General features: G+C 53.8%; 1 protein-coding gene across 8 annotated transcripts in view; it reads right to left on the bottom strand.

Moving 5' to 3' along the window:
• The window catches only part of DYSF (dysferlin), an 88,896-nt gene that overhangs the window by 21,352 nt on the left and 50,518 nt on the right, over window positions 1-17,026 (bottom strand). For all 8 annotated transcript variants that reach the window (XM_057401294.1, XM_057401289.1, XM_057401291.1 and 5 more), the window contains 9 exons: window positions 12,381-12,479; window positions 11,668-11,796; window positions 10,631-10,786; window positions 8,671-8,762; window positions 7,600-7,770; window positions 6,831-6,973; window positions 4,229-4,368; window positions 3,363-3,451; window positions 2,933-3,028 (listed from right to left, as the gene is read on the bottom strand). In XM_057401294.1, the coding sequence (XP_057257277.1) occupies window positions 2,933-3,028; window positions 3,363-3,451; window positions 4,229-4,368; window positions 6,831-6,973; window positions 7,600-7,770; window positions 8,671-8,762; window positions 10,631-10,786; window positions 11,668-11,796; window positions 12,381-12,479 (1,115 nt within the window). The remainder of the gene's footprint in view (window positions 1-2,932; window positions 3,029-3,362; window positions 3,452-4,228; window positions 4,369-6,830; window positions 6,974-7,599; window positions 7,771-8,670; window positions 8,763-10,630; window positions 10,787-11,667; window positions 11,797-12,380; window positions 12,480-17,026) is intronic.

Below are 17,026 nucleotides of genomic sequence, written 5' to 3' on the forward strand. Positions count from 1 at the left end.
GGAGGGCCGGTGCCTGCAGCCCTGCCCTGGGCAGCCTGTTCCAATGCCTGAGCACCCTCTGGGGCAGGAATTGTTCCTCAGCTCCATCTAAACCTGCCCTGGTGCAGCTTGAGGCCGCTTCCTCTTGTCCCATCCCTTGTTCCTTGGGAGCAGAGCCCAGCCCCTCCTGGCTCCATCCTCCTGTCAGGCACTTGTAGGGAGCCATCAGGTCCCCCCTGAGCCTTCTCCACAGTGAACCCCCCAGGTCCCTCAGCCCTTCCCCATCACACTTGTGGTCCAGGCCCTGCACCAGCTCCAGTGCCCTTCTCTGGCCCCACTCCAGCATATTTGGAGGCCTCTTTGGCATGCGTTGGGTTCTGATTGCAGAATTTGCTGCACCCTCCCCACTGCAGGAAGGAGATGCAGAAATCAAAAGTATTCAAGTCATGGTGCCACAGAATTAAAAGCCTAACATAGGGATGACCACGGGGACCAACCAAAGACCCATCTTGCCCAGCATTCTGCCTCTGAGCAGGGCCATCAGCAGACATCCAGGTAAGAGTATGGGACTGGGGCAAACACACCCTGATACCTTCCCAACACGCTTCTCCAGCCTCCAATAATTCACAGCTCAGACATTCCCTGAACTGTAGACAATAGTTTTGTGCTTAACTGATGTCCATCATCCATCAAGAACTGGATGGATTTTTAGCCCATCACTTCATCCATTCTTTTCCAAATCCTCGTGGCTTAAGCTATCTGTAATGTTCGAAGGCAACGTCTTGAATCTAAGGTGCGACTTTGTTCTCAAAACTCACATACCTCCCTCTCTGCTCAGCCCATTGGAAGGTGTTGGAGGACCTGGGTCATCCTTTTGCTTAGGAATCCAAAAGAGGATGCAGGTGACTTTAAAGATGCCCCATAAAATCACATGGATCTTAGTACTGATGGTTGGTTGGAGGGGGGATCTGGAGACTTGCTCTGGAGCCAGGCTGAGAGAGCTGGGCTGGGGCAGCCTGGACAAGAGAAGGCTCCTGAAGGGGAGACCTGAGAGTAGCTCCAGTGCCTGAAGGGGCTGCAGGAAAGCTGGAGAGGGGCTTGGGACAAGGGATGTAGGGACAGGCCAAGGGGAATGGCTTTAACCTGCCCGAGGGGAGACTGAGCTGAGCTCTTAGGCAGAAGCTCTTCCCTGTGAGGGTGCTGAGGCGCTGGCACAGGGTGCCCAGAGAAGCTGTGGCTGCCCCATCCCTGGCAGTGCTCAAGGCCAGGTTGGACACAGGGGCTTGGAGCAAGCTGCTCCAGTGGAAGGGGTCCCTGCCTGTGGCAGGGGTTGGAGCTGGAGGAGCTTTAAGGTCCCTTCAACACAAACCATTCCATGTGACTATGATTCTGTAACTGAGTTCTGCCTCAGGCTTAACAGAAAAGCTCCTATTCCATTTACCTGCCTGCCTGATTCAATGATAATTCACATATAATGTAGAAGATGATGTCCAAGAGATTCCAGCCCTGGCCTTGTCTGATGGGTGGAAGATAAACTGGCAATAGCCTCAGAGAAGCACTTCTGAAGGGCAGCCAAAAGTAGAAGCTCCATTAGGAATTGAGTTCGCTCTAAAGCAGGCTCCAGCCCTTGCTCAGGAGGCAGCAGTGGATGGAAGTGGTCCCCACCAAAGCAGCACCACACCATGGTGATGAAGGCCACTTCGCCCACTGGATCCCATCTGTAGGCCAGACGCTTAAACACAAAAAGGACCATTGCCTCCTTCGCAATAGGATTATTGAAGCCTTATCCAGGGATGCTGATGATGCAGTCATTTGGGGGGGAAGGTGAGGAAGGTGAGCAAGGTCTTTAACTCATTTCCAGCAGTGTGAGGTTTGCTTGGTCACTGGGGATGCTGAGAGCCAGGAGAAGGACATCAGTGAGGGCTGGATGCTCTTGCTTTCCCCATAACAGCCAGCGAGCACTATTTCAGAGCCCTGAAGTGCACAGAGCAGCTGAGCTGGGGCTGATAACAATGCACTTGATGGGAATAGCAGGTAAGCAGCGCGCATGCTGGATTTACAGGAGGAAAATTGGGATTGTAAAAGAGGGATTTACAGTCTGTTTCCAAATCCTACCTCTTCCTGTCCATAAATCCAAGGGACGCACAAAATCAGTAATTCCCTTGGCTGGGATCGCACCATTTTACACAAGATAAAACACAAATGGAGGCAGCAGAGAAGGGAACGTGCCAGAGGAACTGCTGCTTGCCACGTTTTTGTGTGTTTCAAGGAATAAAAGGGAATTCCAAAGAAAGGAGCTATGCAAACCAGCCAACCTCTACGTATGGAATGAGCCCACGGCTCTTCTGGGAGAGGAGGTGGGAAGGAGATGGCACTGGAGATGCAGACTGTGCGCTCCTCTCCAGTGGCTCTGCTGCTTCCCCACATCTCATCTCTCTAACTGTGAACACCATCCTGTGAGCATCCTAGAGATGCAGATCAAAACGACATGAAGCAGTTCAGCCCAGCAGAGACATGTCTGCCTGCATGCTGGATGCACAGTGGAGAGGTGTGAAAGGCCCCTTGATCCCAGGGAGGGTCATGTAGGACCCGGGGTGATGGGTTTAAACTGAAACAGGGGAAGTTCAGGTTGGAGATAAGGAAGAGGTTCTTTGCTGTGAGGGTGCTGAGGTGCTGGCACAGGGTGCCCAGAGAAGCTGTGGCTGCCCCATCCCTGGCAGTGTTCAAGGCCAGGTTGGACACAGGGGCTTGGAGCAAGCTGCTCCAGTGGAAGGGGTCCCTGCCCGTGGCAGGGGTTGGAGCTGGAGGAGCTTTAAGGTCCCTTCCAACCCAAACCATTCCATGGTTCTACGTCTACAACAGCAATGTTGATGCAGGGGCCATGTTAACTGCCTCACTCCTACTCTGGCACCTTCGGGCTATGGTACCAGGAGGTACAGAAGAGGTGGCTCACCCTTTGACGTAGATGTCACTCATCTTCTCCCCGGTGATGCTGAGGTCATCGAGGATGACGTCCTTGGTGTTCCAGATGATGCAGCGCAAGTAGAACCTGGACATAAGAAGGTGGAAACCTTGGTCTGGAGCTCCCATAGACAACTGCTACTCCGCTGTTCAGCTGAGCGAGCTAAGACGTGGGGCTTGGAGCAAGCTGCTCTAGGGGAAGATGTCCCTACCCATGGCAGGGGGTTGGAACCGGAGGAGCTTTAAGGTCCCTCCACAACCCAAACCATTCAATGAGCTATCTTTCTCTGAAGATGAGCCCACAGAGATGGTTCTCAGGTGAATCCCTCCCCATCTGACATCTCCAAGCCCTCTCCTCTCCCCTCCCAAACAGTGGTGCAGGAACCAGCACTGCAGTGAGTAAGAAATGAGCAGCATGTTACCTCTTGGCTTTGCGTGGTGTGATGTTGAACGGGGGGCCAGGCTGACCCAGGGATTTGGGAAACAGGTCCACCCACATCTGCAGCTTCCCCTGTATGGAAAGAGACACATGAAGCTGATGAGCCTCTTACTAGGGTTAGTAAGTAAGACCAAAGAGTGGAGAGAGACAATACCAAGTTCTTCAGTGTTCCTTAGCTGAAAATTAAGGTTTCCTTAACGGAAAAGTGCCATTAAATGTTATATTCAAACTATTTTAGTGATAGGTGGTTGGATGTTCATGGCTTCCCATATATAAGCAGTTGGTCTGGATGAGCTGAAGGTGCAACCAGCTTTACTTTCCATGGCTGACTGCCTTTATATAGGGACAGAGTAAAGACTGGGTCCATGGCAGGTGTTGGCAAAGCCAACAGCTCACTTGTTTTCCACGCTGGCACCAGCTGCGATGCTGATTTATGGCTTTCTGAGCATGGGACTGGAGGATGGGATGAGGAGAGGGGAATGCAATCCCTCCAAGGGCAGGTTCATGCTGCAGAAATCACGCTGCTGCTTTGCCAAAGCAGCCCATGGTGTCGTTACCACTACAGGGGAACTCTGCATCAAGGCTTCAGATCAGAAGTGGCTTTTTAGCCCCTCAATAAGAAAAAGAAATAAAAGATTGTGAGCAAATGCTGCTGAAAAATGAGCCCAGGAGGCTGGAACTGAACCGACTCCCCCCCCCCCCCAACACCCTGAGCTGGCCATGGAGCTGTATCTGATGGCCAGTGCTCCGTCCCGTACGATGAGTCCCTTCCATGGGAGAAGCCCATCCCCAGGGCAGGTTAGGGGTGCATCAAGAGGAGGTGATGCTCTCAGCCATGCCCCCACCCACCTGCTCGATCTCCGGCTGCAGAGGGCTGTAGAGAGGCCTGGTCTCCACGTGCTCGGGCACCAGCCCCTGCTTGCGCAGCACGAACAGCGCGAGCCGCTCCTCCACCGGCCCCAGGTGAGGGTTTGGGGCTTTGCCATCCTCTGCACAGAGCACAGAGCGCTGTTAGACCGTGCCATGGGTGTGAGGGGCTGGAGCCCACCACCCCATGGGAGCAAACACGAGCCCACCGCTTCCATCTGCAAATCCACCATGGCCACAAACCCTCCTGGGCACGGGGCAGCCCAGTGTGGGACGTGGGGGCAAAGCATTGCACAAGGGGACAATCCCCGTGCAAGTTCCCCCCCATATCATAGAACCATGGAATGGTTTGGGTTGGAAAGGGTCTTAGGAGCATCCAGCTCCAACCCCTGCCATGGGCAGGGACACCTCACACTAAACCATGGCACCCAAGGCTCCATCCAACCTGGCCTTGAACACTGCCAGGGATGGAGCATTCACAGCTTCCCTGGGCAACCCATTCCAGTGCCTCACCACCCTTACAGTAAAGAACTTCTTCCTTAGATCCAATCTAAACTTCCCCTGTTTCAGTTTGACCCCATCACCTCTGGTCCTTTTATACCCAGTGGGAGCAGTGAGAGAAGCTGTGGCTGCCCCATCCCTGGCAGTGTTCAAGGCCAGGTTGGACACAGGGGCTTGGAGCAAGCTGCTCCAGTGGAAGGGGTCCCTGCCCGTGGCAGGGGTTGGAGCTGGAGGAGCTTTAAGGTCCCTTCAACCCAAACCAGGCTGGGATGCTAGGATTCTACTTGCGGTACATCATCAGAACAGGCCAGCACAGAGCACCCCCAGCAAACACTGAGCCACCCATGAGCAATCCCCACCCGCTCCACACCAAACCCCAATCCCATTATCAATAATGGACATTTCTGCCTTCTCTGCCCCAGCATTTGGGATCCCTTACATCCATCCAGGTACAGATCATGGCCAACTGAGCCTTAGCCGAGCCTGCTCCTCCTCCCCACCCCAGGTGCCACGCTGGGGCCGGTGGAGGGCATCACCCCCGAGACAAGCACAGCATTGCAGGCCGTGTACCCCCAAGGACCTCGGAAACACGATGTGCTCCACAAACGCTATCACAGCGCGGCAGCGTTCAGCCCAGCTCCCTCCTTGGCTGAACCTTGAAGTGGTTAACTTCAGACACATGGGCTATTTCCCAAGTGGAAACCTGGCTCTGCTGTGTGTGTTTATGTGCAGGAAGAAGCAAGAGCCCCTCTCGGAACACAACAAATGTGGGGGTTATGGAACAAGGGCCGGGTGCAGGGCTTGTAAAAGCCCTGCTCTCGTGTTTAACGGCTCCGCTTTATGCGGCCAGGTTCAGATCTGAGGCTGCTCTGTGAAGCAGCTGCTTTCCAGATCCTGCAGGTCGAGCATCAGGCTTTGTTCTGGGTTTGAGCTGATTGCCATGAAAGCAGAGGAAGGTGAGAGGCAGGGCTGGCAGAGGGGGGAGCACCCCGCTCGCCTTCACACCTTGCAGCCCCTTTCCCATAGCGAGAGGCTGCAAGGAGCTGTTGCTTCCCCATCCTCCTCCTCCTCCTCCCCAGGGGAGAACCATGACTTTGTGCCTTGATTCCCAGGGAGAATCCAGCCTCAAATCGAAGCCAAGCCCCAGGGATTTGATTCCAAACACCTCAATTCCCAGGCAGAGGGATCAGTCCTAGGTTGCACCATGGGTGCTCCTCCATGGCTCTGCAATGGTGTGGTCCCCTTAATCAAGGCCATGGGGCAGGGGGTTCATCTCCCCCTTGCACCAAACCACCCCTCCCATGCTTTAATGCAGAGCTGTCTCTAAAAGGCAGCTCCTGCCCTAGGGATGTCAGATGGGCCCGAGCTGATGCCCTGGCTACTGCAGGTGGGTTCTGTGCGAACCCGAACGTGGCTCCCAGCACTGCGGGATGTTCCCTCCTCGCTGGCAGAGGCTGATTTGGGGTTTCCAGCTGGAAAGCATCTCACCGCCCTCCCTAGCCTGGGCACCTTGTGCATGATATTGTCTCCCTCTAGTGACTCCAGCCCCACAATGCAGAGATGCAAACACCAGTGCTCCTCCAGCAGGTGGAACATCAGGATGGAGACTCGCAGCTGTGATGGACCCTGCTGCTCCCAGCCTGCGTGGATCTCATGGAACCATAGAATGGGTTGGGTTGGAAGGGACCTTAAAGCTCCTCCAGCTCCAACCCCTGCCACGGGCAGGGACCCCTTCCACTGGGGCAGCTTGCTCCAAGTCCCTGTGTCCAACCTGGCCTTGAGCAGTCCCTTTTCTTCCATCCTTGCAGATGCTGGATCTCCATCTCCATCTTGACCCCTGCTTGTGCTGAAGCAGAGCCCCCTACATCTAATCCCAGTTTGTCTGCGAGACCTAAGTCCTACTGACATGTGAAGGCTGAGCAGCAGGTATTCCTCTTCCTTATCTCCGCTTTCCCTGGTCCCTTTGGTGCTTCCAGCTCGGACGGACACCCTTGTTTGAAAACAACGTTGTCTTCTGCCTTTTGTCACCTTTGTGGCCCTACTTAGAGCCAAACACTCAACCCAAAGCAGCCCCATCCCTTACCCAGCTCAGAGAGGACGTATTCCTGCTCCCTGAAGATGACCCGGTCGGACTTGTAGGTGGGAGCCTTGTAGTTGTGCTGCAGGGAGAAGAGGTGGAGCAGCTGGGAAGGACGGAGCTGGTCCCGCCACTGGTTGGGTCCAGAGCTGAAACCAAAGAGGAGGGAAACAGCAGCTCAGCACGTGGTGAAGCATCCTCCAGCCTCAACAAGGGGCAGCACCAGCGCTGGGGCTTGGAGCAACCTGCTCTAGTGGAAGGTATCCCTGCCTGTGGCAGGGGTTGGAGCTGGATGGTCCTTAGGGTATCTTCCAACCCACGCTGGGATCCTATGATACACTAAAAGGGGTGACGATGAAGGAGCAGCTCACGCTGGGTCTGTGTTCACTGGTGAATGGGGCTCTATGTGGGGAACACAGCCTCAGCTTGCAGGGCTGGGGTGCCCTGATATCCCCACTAGACCCACCACATCACCTTCCAGCTGGCCCTGTGCATGGGGGTGTCCTCACCATGGTGTGCCCAAGAGGCATCAGGGATGTAACAGGGTCTTCCCGAGGACATTAATGTCACTTGAAGCATTTCATGCTTCTGGATGAGACCCAGGGCTCAGGGAAGGTCCTCAAATGAGGGGCTTCTCTGCTGTGAATCTATCTCAAGGCACTGGTTTGGTCCCCTTGGGACAGCCCTGGGACAGCAGAGCAGACACCCCTGACCCCATGGCCGTGTCAGCCCCACAGAGCAGTGCCAGAGCCCCCAAGCCCCCAGAGGTACCCACACGCAGTAGGTTTGGGGGAGGCCACAGCGCGCCCCGTATTTGGACAGGAAGCGGTTCTCCAGGTCTATGATGGTCTCCCCGATCTTCTCATCCTTTGAGAGGAGGTCGTAGTCGTAGAGCGTGATCTTCAGGTCCTTCTCGAGGGGCAGAGTGCAGCTCAGCTCGAACATCCTGCAAACGGGAGAGCAGAGACACCCAGGAGGTGGAGGTTGATGGTGCCGAGAGCCCCATGGGAAGCAGGCACATACCCCATCCCAGTGCGCACACACTGCACATCGCTGTCACACTGGTCCAGTACTACCAGTGCTGGTGTACTGGCTTAGCCTGAGGATGTGCAAAGCCTCCCTAAAGCAATAATCATAGGATCTTGGCATGGTTTGGGTTGGAAGGGACCTTAAAGCTCCTCCAGCTCCAACCCCTGCCACGGGCAGGGACCCCTTCCACTGGAGCAGCTTGCTCCAAGCCCCTGTGTCCAACCTGGCCTTGAACACTGCCAGGGATGGGGCAGCCACAGCTTCTCTGGGCACCCTGTGCCAGCGCCTCAGCACCCTCCCAGGGAAGAGCTTCTGCCTAAGAGCTCATCTCAGTCTCCCCTCTGGCAGGTTAAAGCCATTCCCCTTGGCCTGGCGCTACAGGCCCTTGGCCCAAGCCCCTCTCCAGGTTTCTTGTAGGCAAATGTCCAAATCAGGACCCAAGCCTGCCTGGGTCCAGCCTGTGGTCAGAGATTGACCCCTGAAGCCTCCTTATCCTCCCCTCAGAAGGGGAGTATTAGGCCTTGTCTAATGCACACTGTCCTCTAAGGTCTCACCAGTATCACCCTCACCATCCTTCTTCCTTTCCCTCCATCCCTGCAGATCATAGAATGATAGAAGAGTTTGGGCTGGAAGGGACCTTCAAAGCTCATCCAGTTCCACCCCCCTGCCATGAGCAGGGACATCTTCAACTAAGTCAGGTCAGTCCAAGCCCATTCAACCTGGCTTGGGTTGGAATGGGAAGCTCTGGCTGGCCCATCCCTACTCCCTCAACATAACATGAAGAATCACAGGGACTCCAAACCGAATCCAAACTCACTTCCCAAAGACGGGCTCCAGCGTACAGGGCAGGTAATTTTCTTGGTCATTTATGGATTTCTTCCCCACTGAAATCTTCACGTAGGGATCACACTAAAGACGGGCAGGAAAACAAATGTAAGAGTTACTGCACGGCAATACTGGTGACAAAGGAATAACTCTGCTTCTCCTTGTCCCAGCAAGCAGCATCTTCCACCCTTCAAGGAAGGCTAATGCCTGCTTTCAAGGGCAGGACCATTCTGACCATTAACTACAAATCTGTGACCACCACTAAGATCTATCTGCTTTACAACTCCCTTTTGAGGATGACCAAAGGACCAGTTAGCAGTGTGGGACAAAAGTCCAAGCTCATCTGAGCTCAATGGGATGGCAAAGGAATAAAAGAGCATGAATAGAACCCTATTCATAGCTTCTCTGATGGATGAGCTTGCTCAGGATGTTCCTGTTCTCATGTGAGTCACTCATCTGGAGGTTCCATTGAGGTCATCATTTATTCAAGTGTGAGGTCTACTCAAAAATAGATGCAGGGGCCTAAAATATCAAAGGAAAACCATTTTGGTTCCAGAAGCGTGGCTCAAACCCATTTACTGCCAAGAGGCTGCAGGAAATTAATGGAAAACTAATGGCAGCAGCATCACATAAAGCCTCGTTGTGCATTTAAACCCTCTATCAGATACTTTTACCTATTAAGTCGGTTTTTAAGCTTCCCTCTCCCAAGTAAACCTCTCCTGGGAGAGCTGCCTTAACCTGGGACGTGGTGGGATTCACTCGAGTCAGCATTTTTACTAGGGGAAGAAAAGAACGACTTCACCTAAAAGATGCCACCCAGCTTGAAGCCCGTGCCACCCCGCAGCATCTGAAAAGGCAAAGATGCTGGCCAGAAACCCCCAGGGCAAGCTCCTCATCACTGTTCCTTCACCTGCAGATCCTTTTAAGAAGCAAAGGATCACAGAATGATGGGATCAACCACGTTGGGAAAGCCCTTTAAGCTCATCCGGTCCAACCATTACCCATCACTGCCAAGGCCACCACTGCCCCATGGCACTGAGGCCCCGTCTCCACACTGTGTGAACACTTGCAGGGCCGGTGACTGCAGCCCTGCCCTGGGCAGCCTGTTCCAATGCCTGAGCACCCTCTGGGGCAGGAATTGTTCCTCAGCTCCATCTAAACCTGCCCTGGGGCAGCTTGAGGCCGGTTCCTCTTGTCCCATCCCTTGTTCCTTGGGAGCAGAGCCCAGCCCCTCCTGGCTCCATCCTCCTGTCAGGCACTTGTAGGGAGCCATCAGGTCCCCCCTGAGCCTTATGTTCTTCAAAGGAAGGATGGAAAAGCAGTGCTTGGGGAAGGTCTCCAGTGTGAGGATGAATGGGGCATCCAGGTCTTTTGCTTCCCCTTGACTGAGATGAGCTTCAGGAGACACCACAGCCTAAGGGCACAGACTGTGGAGTCAAGCTTGGATCCTTGGTTTTGGTTTTCAGTGTGAAAAAAGCCTTCTTCTACTCCTCTCGTCTGCTACTCAGGGGTTTTCTATAGGAGATTTCTAAGACATTGAAAACTTTCATCCCAAACCCATTGCCAAACCCAGGGGAGATTAAAAAGCAGGTTTGGTTTGTCCATGTCCAATTAAAATGAACATTTTTCCTTCTGAACTGACACAATTTTCTTTTTTTGCCCTGATTTTTCCTTCCTGACAGGCAAAGCCTTGCAAAAAACCACGCGGAAGACCTGATTTTGTCTCCTTGAGCACCAAAATGAATCAAAACCCTCTCGTTTCGCTACTTTAACTACAGAAAAATCCCTTGGGATGGAGGAAGAGCTGGCTCCTGGGATTCCCAGATGGGTGACGGAGGCAGAAAGACGACTTCCTCCTTTCTGCTGTCACCATGATCTCTAATTGCTGGCTCAGGGCTGGCCTGCCCAAGGAGCCCACCCCGAGCCAGCACTGAGCGTCCCCAGCAGGATACCTTCCCATTGGTGTCCTTGGGCTGCAGGCCGAAGGCTCGGATGATGTAGACCCGGACGAGGCATTCCTGGGGTCCCCTGGCCGGCAGCTGGTGGAACTGCCGCGGGGGCATCGGGACCCGCGGGTCATCCGGGAGAGGGTAGATCTTGAATGAACCCTGCCAAGGACACCAAGCGTTGGGCTGTGAATGGGTGGTTGCATAGAACCATGGCATGGTTTGGGGTGAAGGGACCTTAAAGCTCCTCCAGCTCCAACCCCTGCCACGGGCAGGGACCCCTTCCACTAGAGCAGCTTGCTCCAAGCCCCTGTGTCCAACCTGGCCTTGAACACTGCCAGGGATGGGGCAGCCACAGCTTCTCTGGGCACCCTGTGCCAGCGCCTCAGCACCCTCACAGGGAAGAGCTTCTGCCTAAGAGCTCATCTCAGTCTCCCCTCTGGCAGGTTCAAGCCATTCCCCTTGGCCTGGCCCTACAGGCCCTTGTCCCAAGCCCCTCTCCAGGTTCCCTGCAGCCCCTTTAGGCACTGGAGCTGCTCTAAGGGCACGTTCCTCCCCACCACTGGACAGACATCTCCAAAGGGAGAGCTCAGCACCAGTGTGGTGTGACCACGAGTACTCACACATGCTCCCACTACCACCCCAGACAAAGAAAACGCTCCACTGCTTACATCCAGCCTTGGTTTCAGATGGGTTTTGCTCCAGGATGACAGCCCAACCTAGGCTAGCTTTGATGTATCTGGGAATACAGCAGCCAGACCCACACAGGCAGGTTCATGCAACGGTTTGGGTTGAAAGGACCTTAAATCTCCTCCAGCTCCAACCCCTGCCACAGGCAGGGACCCCTTCCACTGGAGCAGCTTGCTCCAAGCCCCTGTGTCCAACCTGGCCTTGAACACTGCCAGGGATGGAGGAATCAATCTGTTCAGGCTGGGGCCAGTGTTCTCCTTCTATGGCCCATTTCTCTCTGGACTCCTACCCAAAACGATGGGTTGGCATCACCCCACTCAGCATCAAGACCTTCCACCTAGAGCCCATCTCACCTTGAACTCCCCCACGACCGAGGGGTCATCGTTTGAGTCCTGTGAGCGGCCACGATAGAGCTTGAAGGTGTGGCAGAAGTCAGAGAGATGCTCAAAGTCCTCCACGTTCTCCAGCTCCGTCTCATAGACCTGGGGAGGGAGGGACGGGAGGGGAGGGCAGGGACCAGCACCGGGTCCCCACCAATGCAGGACATGACCTGACCCAAGCTCCTTGGTCCTGGTGAAACACAACCCACAAGGATGGAGACTGGGCTCTGTCACCCTTGTTTCCCCCTTCGGACGGATGAAGAGCAGCCCTTCCTGCTGGGAATGTATTCGTTAAGACCAGGCAAGGTCTTCCCCATTTTAGTCCTATTTGGCCTCTGTGTTAATTTAGCACTTGCAGTAAGAGGGTACCTAAATCTTCCCCTTCCCTAAGGAATCGGGTTCTCCTTGTTGTTCCCAAACACTTTCCAGTTCCTCATCTCTGCCTCTTCAGTGACAACTCCTGAAGGCTGCAGAGTGGGAAGTTACCAGAAAGGGTTTTGTAAAGAAAACTGAGTTTCAAAAATTGTTCTTTTTAAACACAAAGATCTGATTTCTGGGGAAAATTATGGATTCTTTTTTACCTGGAAGGAAAAACAGCTTCAACATGCAAAAAAATACCAAAGCTTGTGGAAAAGCATCGTGGAGCGTGTGGGTCCAATGAGGCAGGACCAACCAACACCACTTACCTTGAGGGTGTCGAAGCCCTTCTCCAAATAGCAGCCACATTTCTCCCTCTCTCCTGTGGAAGCATAGAACTTGCTCCACCAGTCAATGAACTCCTCCTCCTGCAGCAGCAGATACCAGAGTTACACATCCCCATGAGCAAACGCCAGTGATCAACCACAGCAGCATCTCCCATACCTGCTAGAGGTGAACTCCAGCCCTGGGCACCGTCCCCATGGGTTTGGTGGGGGATGAAGCTATCGTGAGCCCAACCTGCAGCTCCTCACTCCCTGGTTGCAAAGCGGTTTGGGGATGCTTCCACCCAAATCCAGCTATTCCAGCCACAGCAACCCCATGGACCTGGACCCATCAGCAGAGAGGAGGATGCTACACGGGAGGATGAGGTAGAGCTCACAGGAGAGCAGGCCAGAGGCAGATTTTGGCCATATGGGTGATGGTCTTTTGAGGACCTCAGTGCAGGACCCCAGAGGGATGAGACAATTTAACCCTTGTGCTCAGATGGTCCTCGCAGCCTGGAATACAGGGAGGATTTGGGGCTGCTCTTAAACGCATTCCCTGCTTTAGGCTTCACCTGGAGGGTTTGGAGTCTCTGGGATGGGGATTGACTTTGTGGTTTGGGTTCCAGCATCATCCAACCTCCCCACCCAAACAAAGCCCATGGGGAACGACTGAATACATTAAATGCATGAATTCCCACTAAAAATGAGGTCCTCGGGTGCTGCCCCTCTCTCAGAGCCCTCTTCTGGATGTTAGACAAAGAAAGGGGCAAATCTCACACAACCTCACAATGCCCCAGTGCCACTGAGGAGCATTTGCCTCATCTCCTAGTCAGACTGCACTTCCTGGGTGCTGGGAGTAGCTCCAAAGATGCTATTCCAAGATGAAAGCCAGAGGCTGGACTCAGCAAATGCATGTATATTATCAGAGCCCCAGTTCTGACACTGATACAAGGGAGGATGAAGGGGCTTTGATTGTGATCCACGAAGCATTCCTGACAAATAATGATGTCTTATTTTAGAAGGCCACAGAATTCCATCACACTGACCTCATGGAGGAACCATAACAGCGGCTTATGGGGTTTCTGTTCTAAGCCAAGGGTGCAGCTTTAAATTGGTGTCTTGAACAGACATTGGCTTGAACAGGACAGGAATTCACTGGGAGGCCTCTGCTGCCTCCTTGTTTCTTGAGGAAAACAGGAATCAAAGTTGCCTTTCATCACTTCCCTTGTGTTACGGGTTCAGAAGCTGCTCTCTGCCCAGCGTGGTTCCATTATGACATTCCACAGGTACTGAGTTACAAGGGAAGCATTGAAACTGAGCCGATGACTTACCCACAGGCTCTTCTGCAGCCCCAAGACAAAGGATTTGGTTAGATTTTACTGATTTCTACTGGTGTTACCAAAACAAAGGGGGATTAAAAAAGGAGGAGGCAACGGAGAAGCAGATGGAATGTTAATAGCGAAGGACATGAATCCATTTGCCTGGAAATGGGAAAGCCAGCGCCTGGATTCAGGGGTTTCATTCTGCAATCAGGCAATAGAGCAAATCACCTCCAGTGTTTTATCTTGGGCATGGAAAGGAGGGTTCTCAGTTAGGACATCCTTCAGCCCTGCCCTGGGTGGCTAGAGGACCTCCAGCATCCTGCATGTCCTCTTCAACCTTCTGCATGGACCCTATGGAGCTCCAATGGGACACGCACCCCTGGGTGAGCATCACTTGTGGATAAACTCAACGTCAAGTGAATGGAGCCTCCAATTTCAGTTTGGAGAGAAACCTACCCATGGTTATCAGGTTATCCACATGACATGGCATGGCTATCAGAAGGTTTGTAATGGGTACCAGAAGGTTTGCTGTCTTGCCATCACCATTCATCCCTCTTCCCTCAATCACCACTCCCATAGAGCAGGGACCACTGTAATGTGAGCTGGAACCACATTCATGGAGGCCTTTTACCCAGGGCTATCCACTTGCTGTTGAGGGTATTGAGATTCTTCCCTTCCCTGGATCCCAGCATCCAGGCCTGTGTCACCCCAGAAGCTCTCAAGACATTTCCAATCCCATCTTGCTTTATCCAGAGGGAATACATTGGTTTTAACCTCATTTTTACCAGGGAGGCTGAGCCAGAGCAAGGTTTTCCCCATTACCCAGGGTTTCCTGTGACTGCAAACCCATCCCATTGGATGCATTCCCATATGGGGATAGCAGGAGTCTGGGCTTGTCCATATGTCAAATGGTCATTTCCATCTGGAGCAAAAGGTGTGGAAAGCTGAGGAATTCCCATGCAACAGCTATATCAGCTTCTGGTGGAACTTAGTCCTTGTCATCACCTTTGAGGTGGGGGAAACTGAGGCACGGAGAGACAGCAAAGCCAGGAGCAGAGCAGGGGATAACTGGAGTCTGAATGCTTCTGCTTGCTCTCCTTGTGATCACACACCATTCCCTGGGGGAATACGGGTACTAAATCCTGCCTCTAAAGAAGCTGAGCTGCTCAGTCCCAGGTAGACCCACACCTCACATCTGGGAGGCAGATTTCCTGCTGTGGGGAAGCTCTGCAGCTGGGATGAGAAGATCCCCCTGGAAACAGCTTGGACATTCATAGACATGAGTGCTTGTTGAGGAGATGACAGCCCTGCATCTCCTGGAGAGGGTGGTGTCAGCATCCTCTGCTCCAGTCAGAGGCAGCCTGGTCAGCTCAGCTCAACACCCGACCAAAGTAACCCAGCCCAGCCCTGTCCTCCTGACGGGGCAGAAAACTCCATGGAGAATCCATAGCAAGCAGCTGGGAACACAAAAAAGGGCTTTAAACAGCACAGCCGAGCTCATTGGGGTTTTCCAACCACATCCTAAATCCCTCTGTGGCTCCGTCTACATTGCTCCAAAGGTCAGCAAGCCCGGGCAGGAAACGGAGCTTGGTTTGGGGTGGTTTGCGATGGTTCTGCAATGGAATGGCTGTGACGAAGGCCATCAGCCACCCAGCACCCAAGCAAGGGGATCCACACAGGGGGAGCGTGGCACCCTTGGGTGCAGGTGGGAATGGCTTTAACCTGCCCGAGGGGAGACTGAGCTGAGCTCTTAGGCACAAGCTCTTCCCTGGGAGGGTGCTGAGGCGCTGGCACAGGGTGCCCAGAGAAGCTGTGGCTGCCCCATCCCTGGCAGTGCTCAAGGCCAGGTTGGACACAGGGGCTTGGAGCAAGCTGCTCTAGTGGAAGGGGTCCCTGCCTGTGGCAGGGGTTGGAGCTGGAGGAGCTTTAAGGTCCCTTCAACCCAAACCAGGCTGGGATTCCATGAAAACCACTTGCATCCACACAGGGAGGCTGCAAGAGGACTTCCTTATCCTTCCCTTAACCCTCAAGTGTGAACCCTCAGATGTTCATAAAGACAAATCACCCATTTATGGCTGTTTCACCCTTTTTTCCCCACCGTACTGGGAATTCTGCTTAGAAGAGGACAAAACTGTTTGGGTTTAGTGGGGTTTTGTCCCTCCTGTTTAATCAGCCCCCTGTAGCCAAAGGCAGCCCCCAGGCACCTTCCTGCCACTGGTTTTCCTCTATCATAGAATCACAGAATCAACCACGCTGGAAAAGACCTTTCAGATCAAGTCCAACCCTTACCCCAGCACTGCCAAGGCCACCACTAACCCATGGCAATGAGGGCCTTGGCTTCAAATGGGGTTTTTTCCCCTGTAAACCTGTTGGGAAGCCAGCTTGCCATGCAGGCTGCTCTAGGAGGGCTTCCCCCCATCACCCACGGCAGTGCCATGGACCATTCCTCAAACAGGGCTTAAACACCGGGAGAAAACAGGGCATGGGGAACGCACCAGGGGCAATGCTGGGCTGCGGGGTGGCTTGGCCACCGTGTCAGCAGGAGATATCCAACACCCAGAGCTCTTCCAGCTCACAGTAACGGGATAAGCCGTGAAATCCGTGCTCTGATTTGGAAGCAGCAAACACAGCAAACAACCAATTACTCCAAATGGTTCCCAGATTGTGACCTCTTGCTTTTGGCCTGGGTCAGCTCCTCTCACTTGTCACTTGATGGGTTGTTTGTACTCCCTACAACCAAAGCAGAGCCAGGCAAACTAACGGTGTGAGTGAATAGAAAGCACCTCATAGTACTCCTCAGGGGAGAAGGGAAGCTTCTCACTGCACTTTCATAGCTCAGAGGTGTCTGAGAGCTCCTCACAAGCTTCTCTCCTCTGGGAGACGCTCCCGAGGAGCATCCGGAGGAGGTCTTTCCGTGCCATTTCACATCTGGGAATGCAGGAGCTGCTTGGGCATTGACCATGGGGGTCCTCTGCCAAGGGACAGCTCCCCTAAAACCTGGGTCCCTCCGCTCCCGCCCTGGGTTTCTAAAGCCAGGTTTTCACTCACCAGGACTCGAAAGCTCATTTGGGCTTCTCAAAGGAGCCTGTCTGCCCCTTCCATCCTGAGCCCGCAGGAGGAGACACGGACAAGGATGCGCTGCCAAAGGGGATGAGGGACCTCGAAGGCCCTCAGTGGCACACTGGGGCTTTGCAAAATGCAGTGTACCATGGAATCAACCAGGGTGGAAAAGCCCTTCAAGCTCACCCAGTCCAACCATTCCCAGCACTGCCAAGGCCACCACTGACCCATGGCACCGAGGGTGTGTGAGCACTTCCAGGGCCGGTG

Source organism: Pezoporus wallicus, unplaced genomic scaffold, assembly GCF_028554395.1.
Source record: "Pezoporus wallicus isolate ANWC-B61680 ecotype Strahan unplaced genomic scaffold, APGP_CSIRO_Pwel_v1 contig_8837, whole genome shotgun sequence".
Classification (NCBI taxonomy): domain Eukaryota; kingdom Metazoa; phylum Chordata; class Aves; order Psittaciformes; family Psittacidae; genus Pezoporus; species Pezoporus wallicus.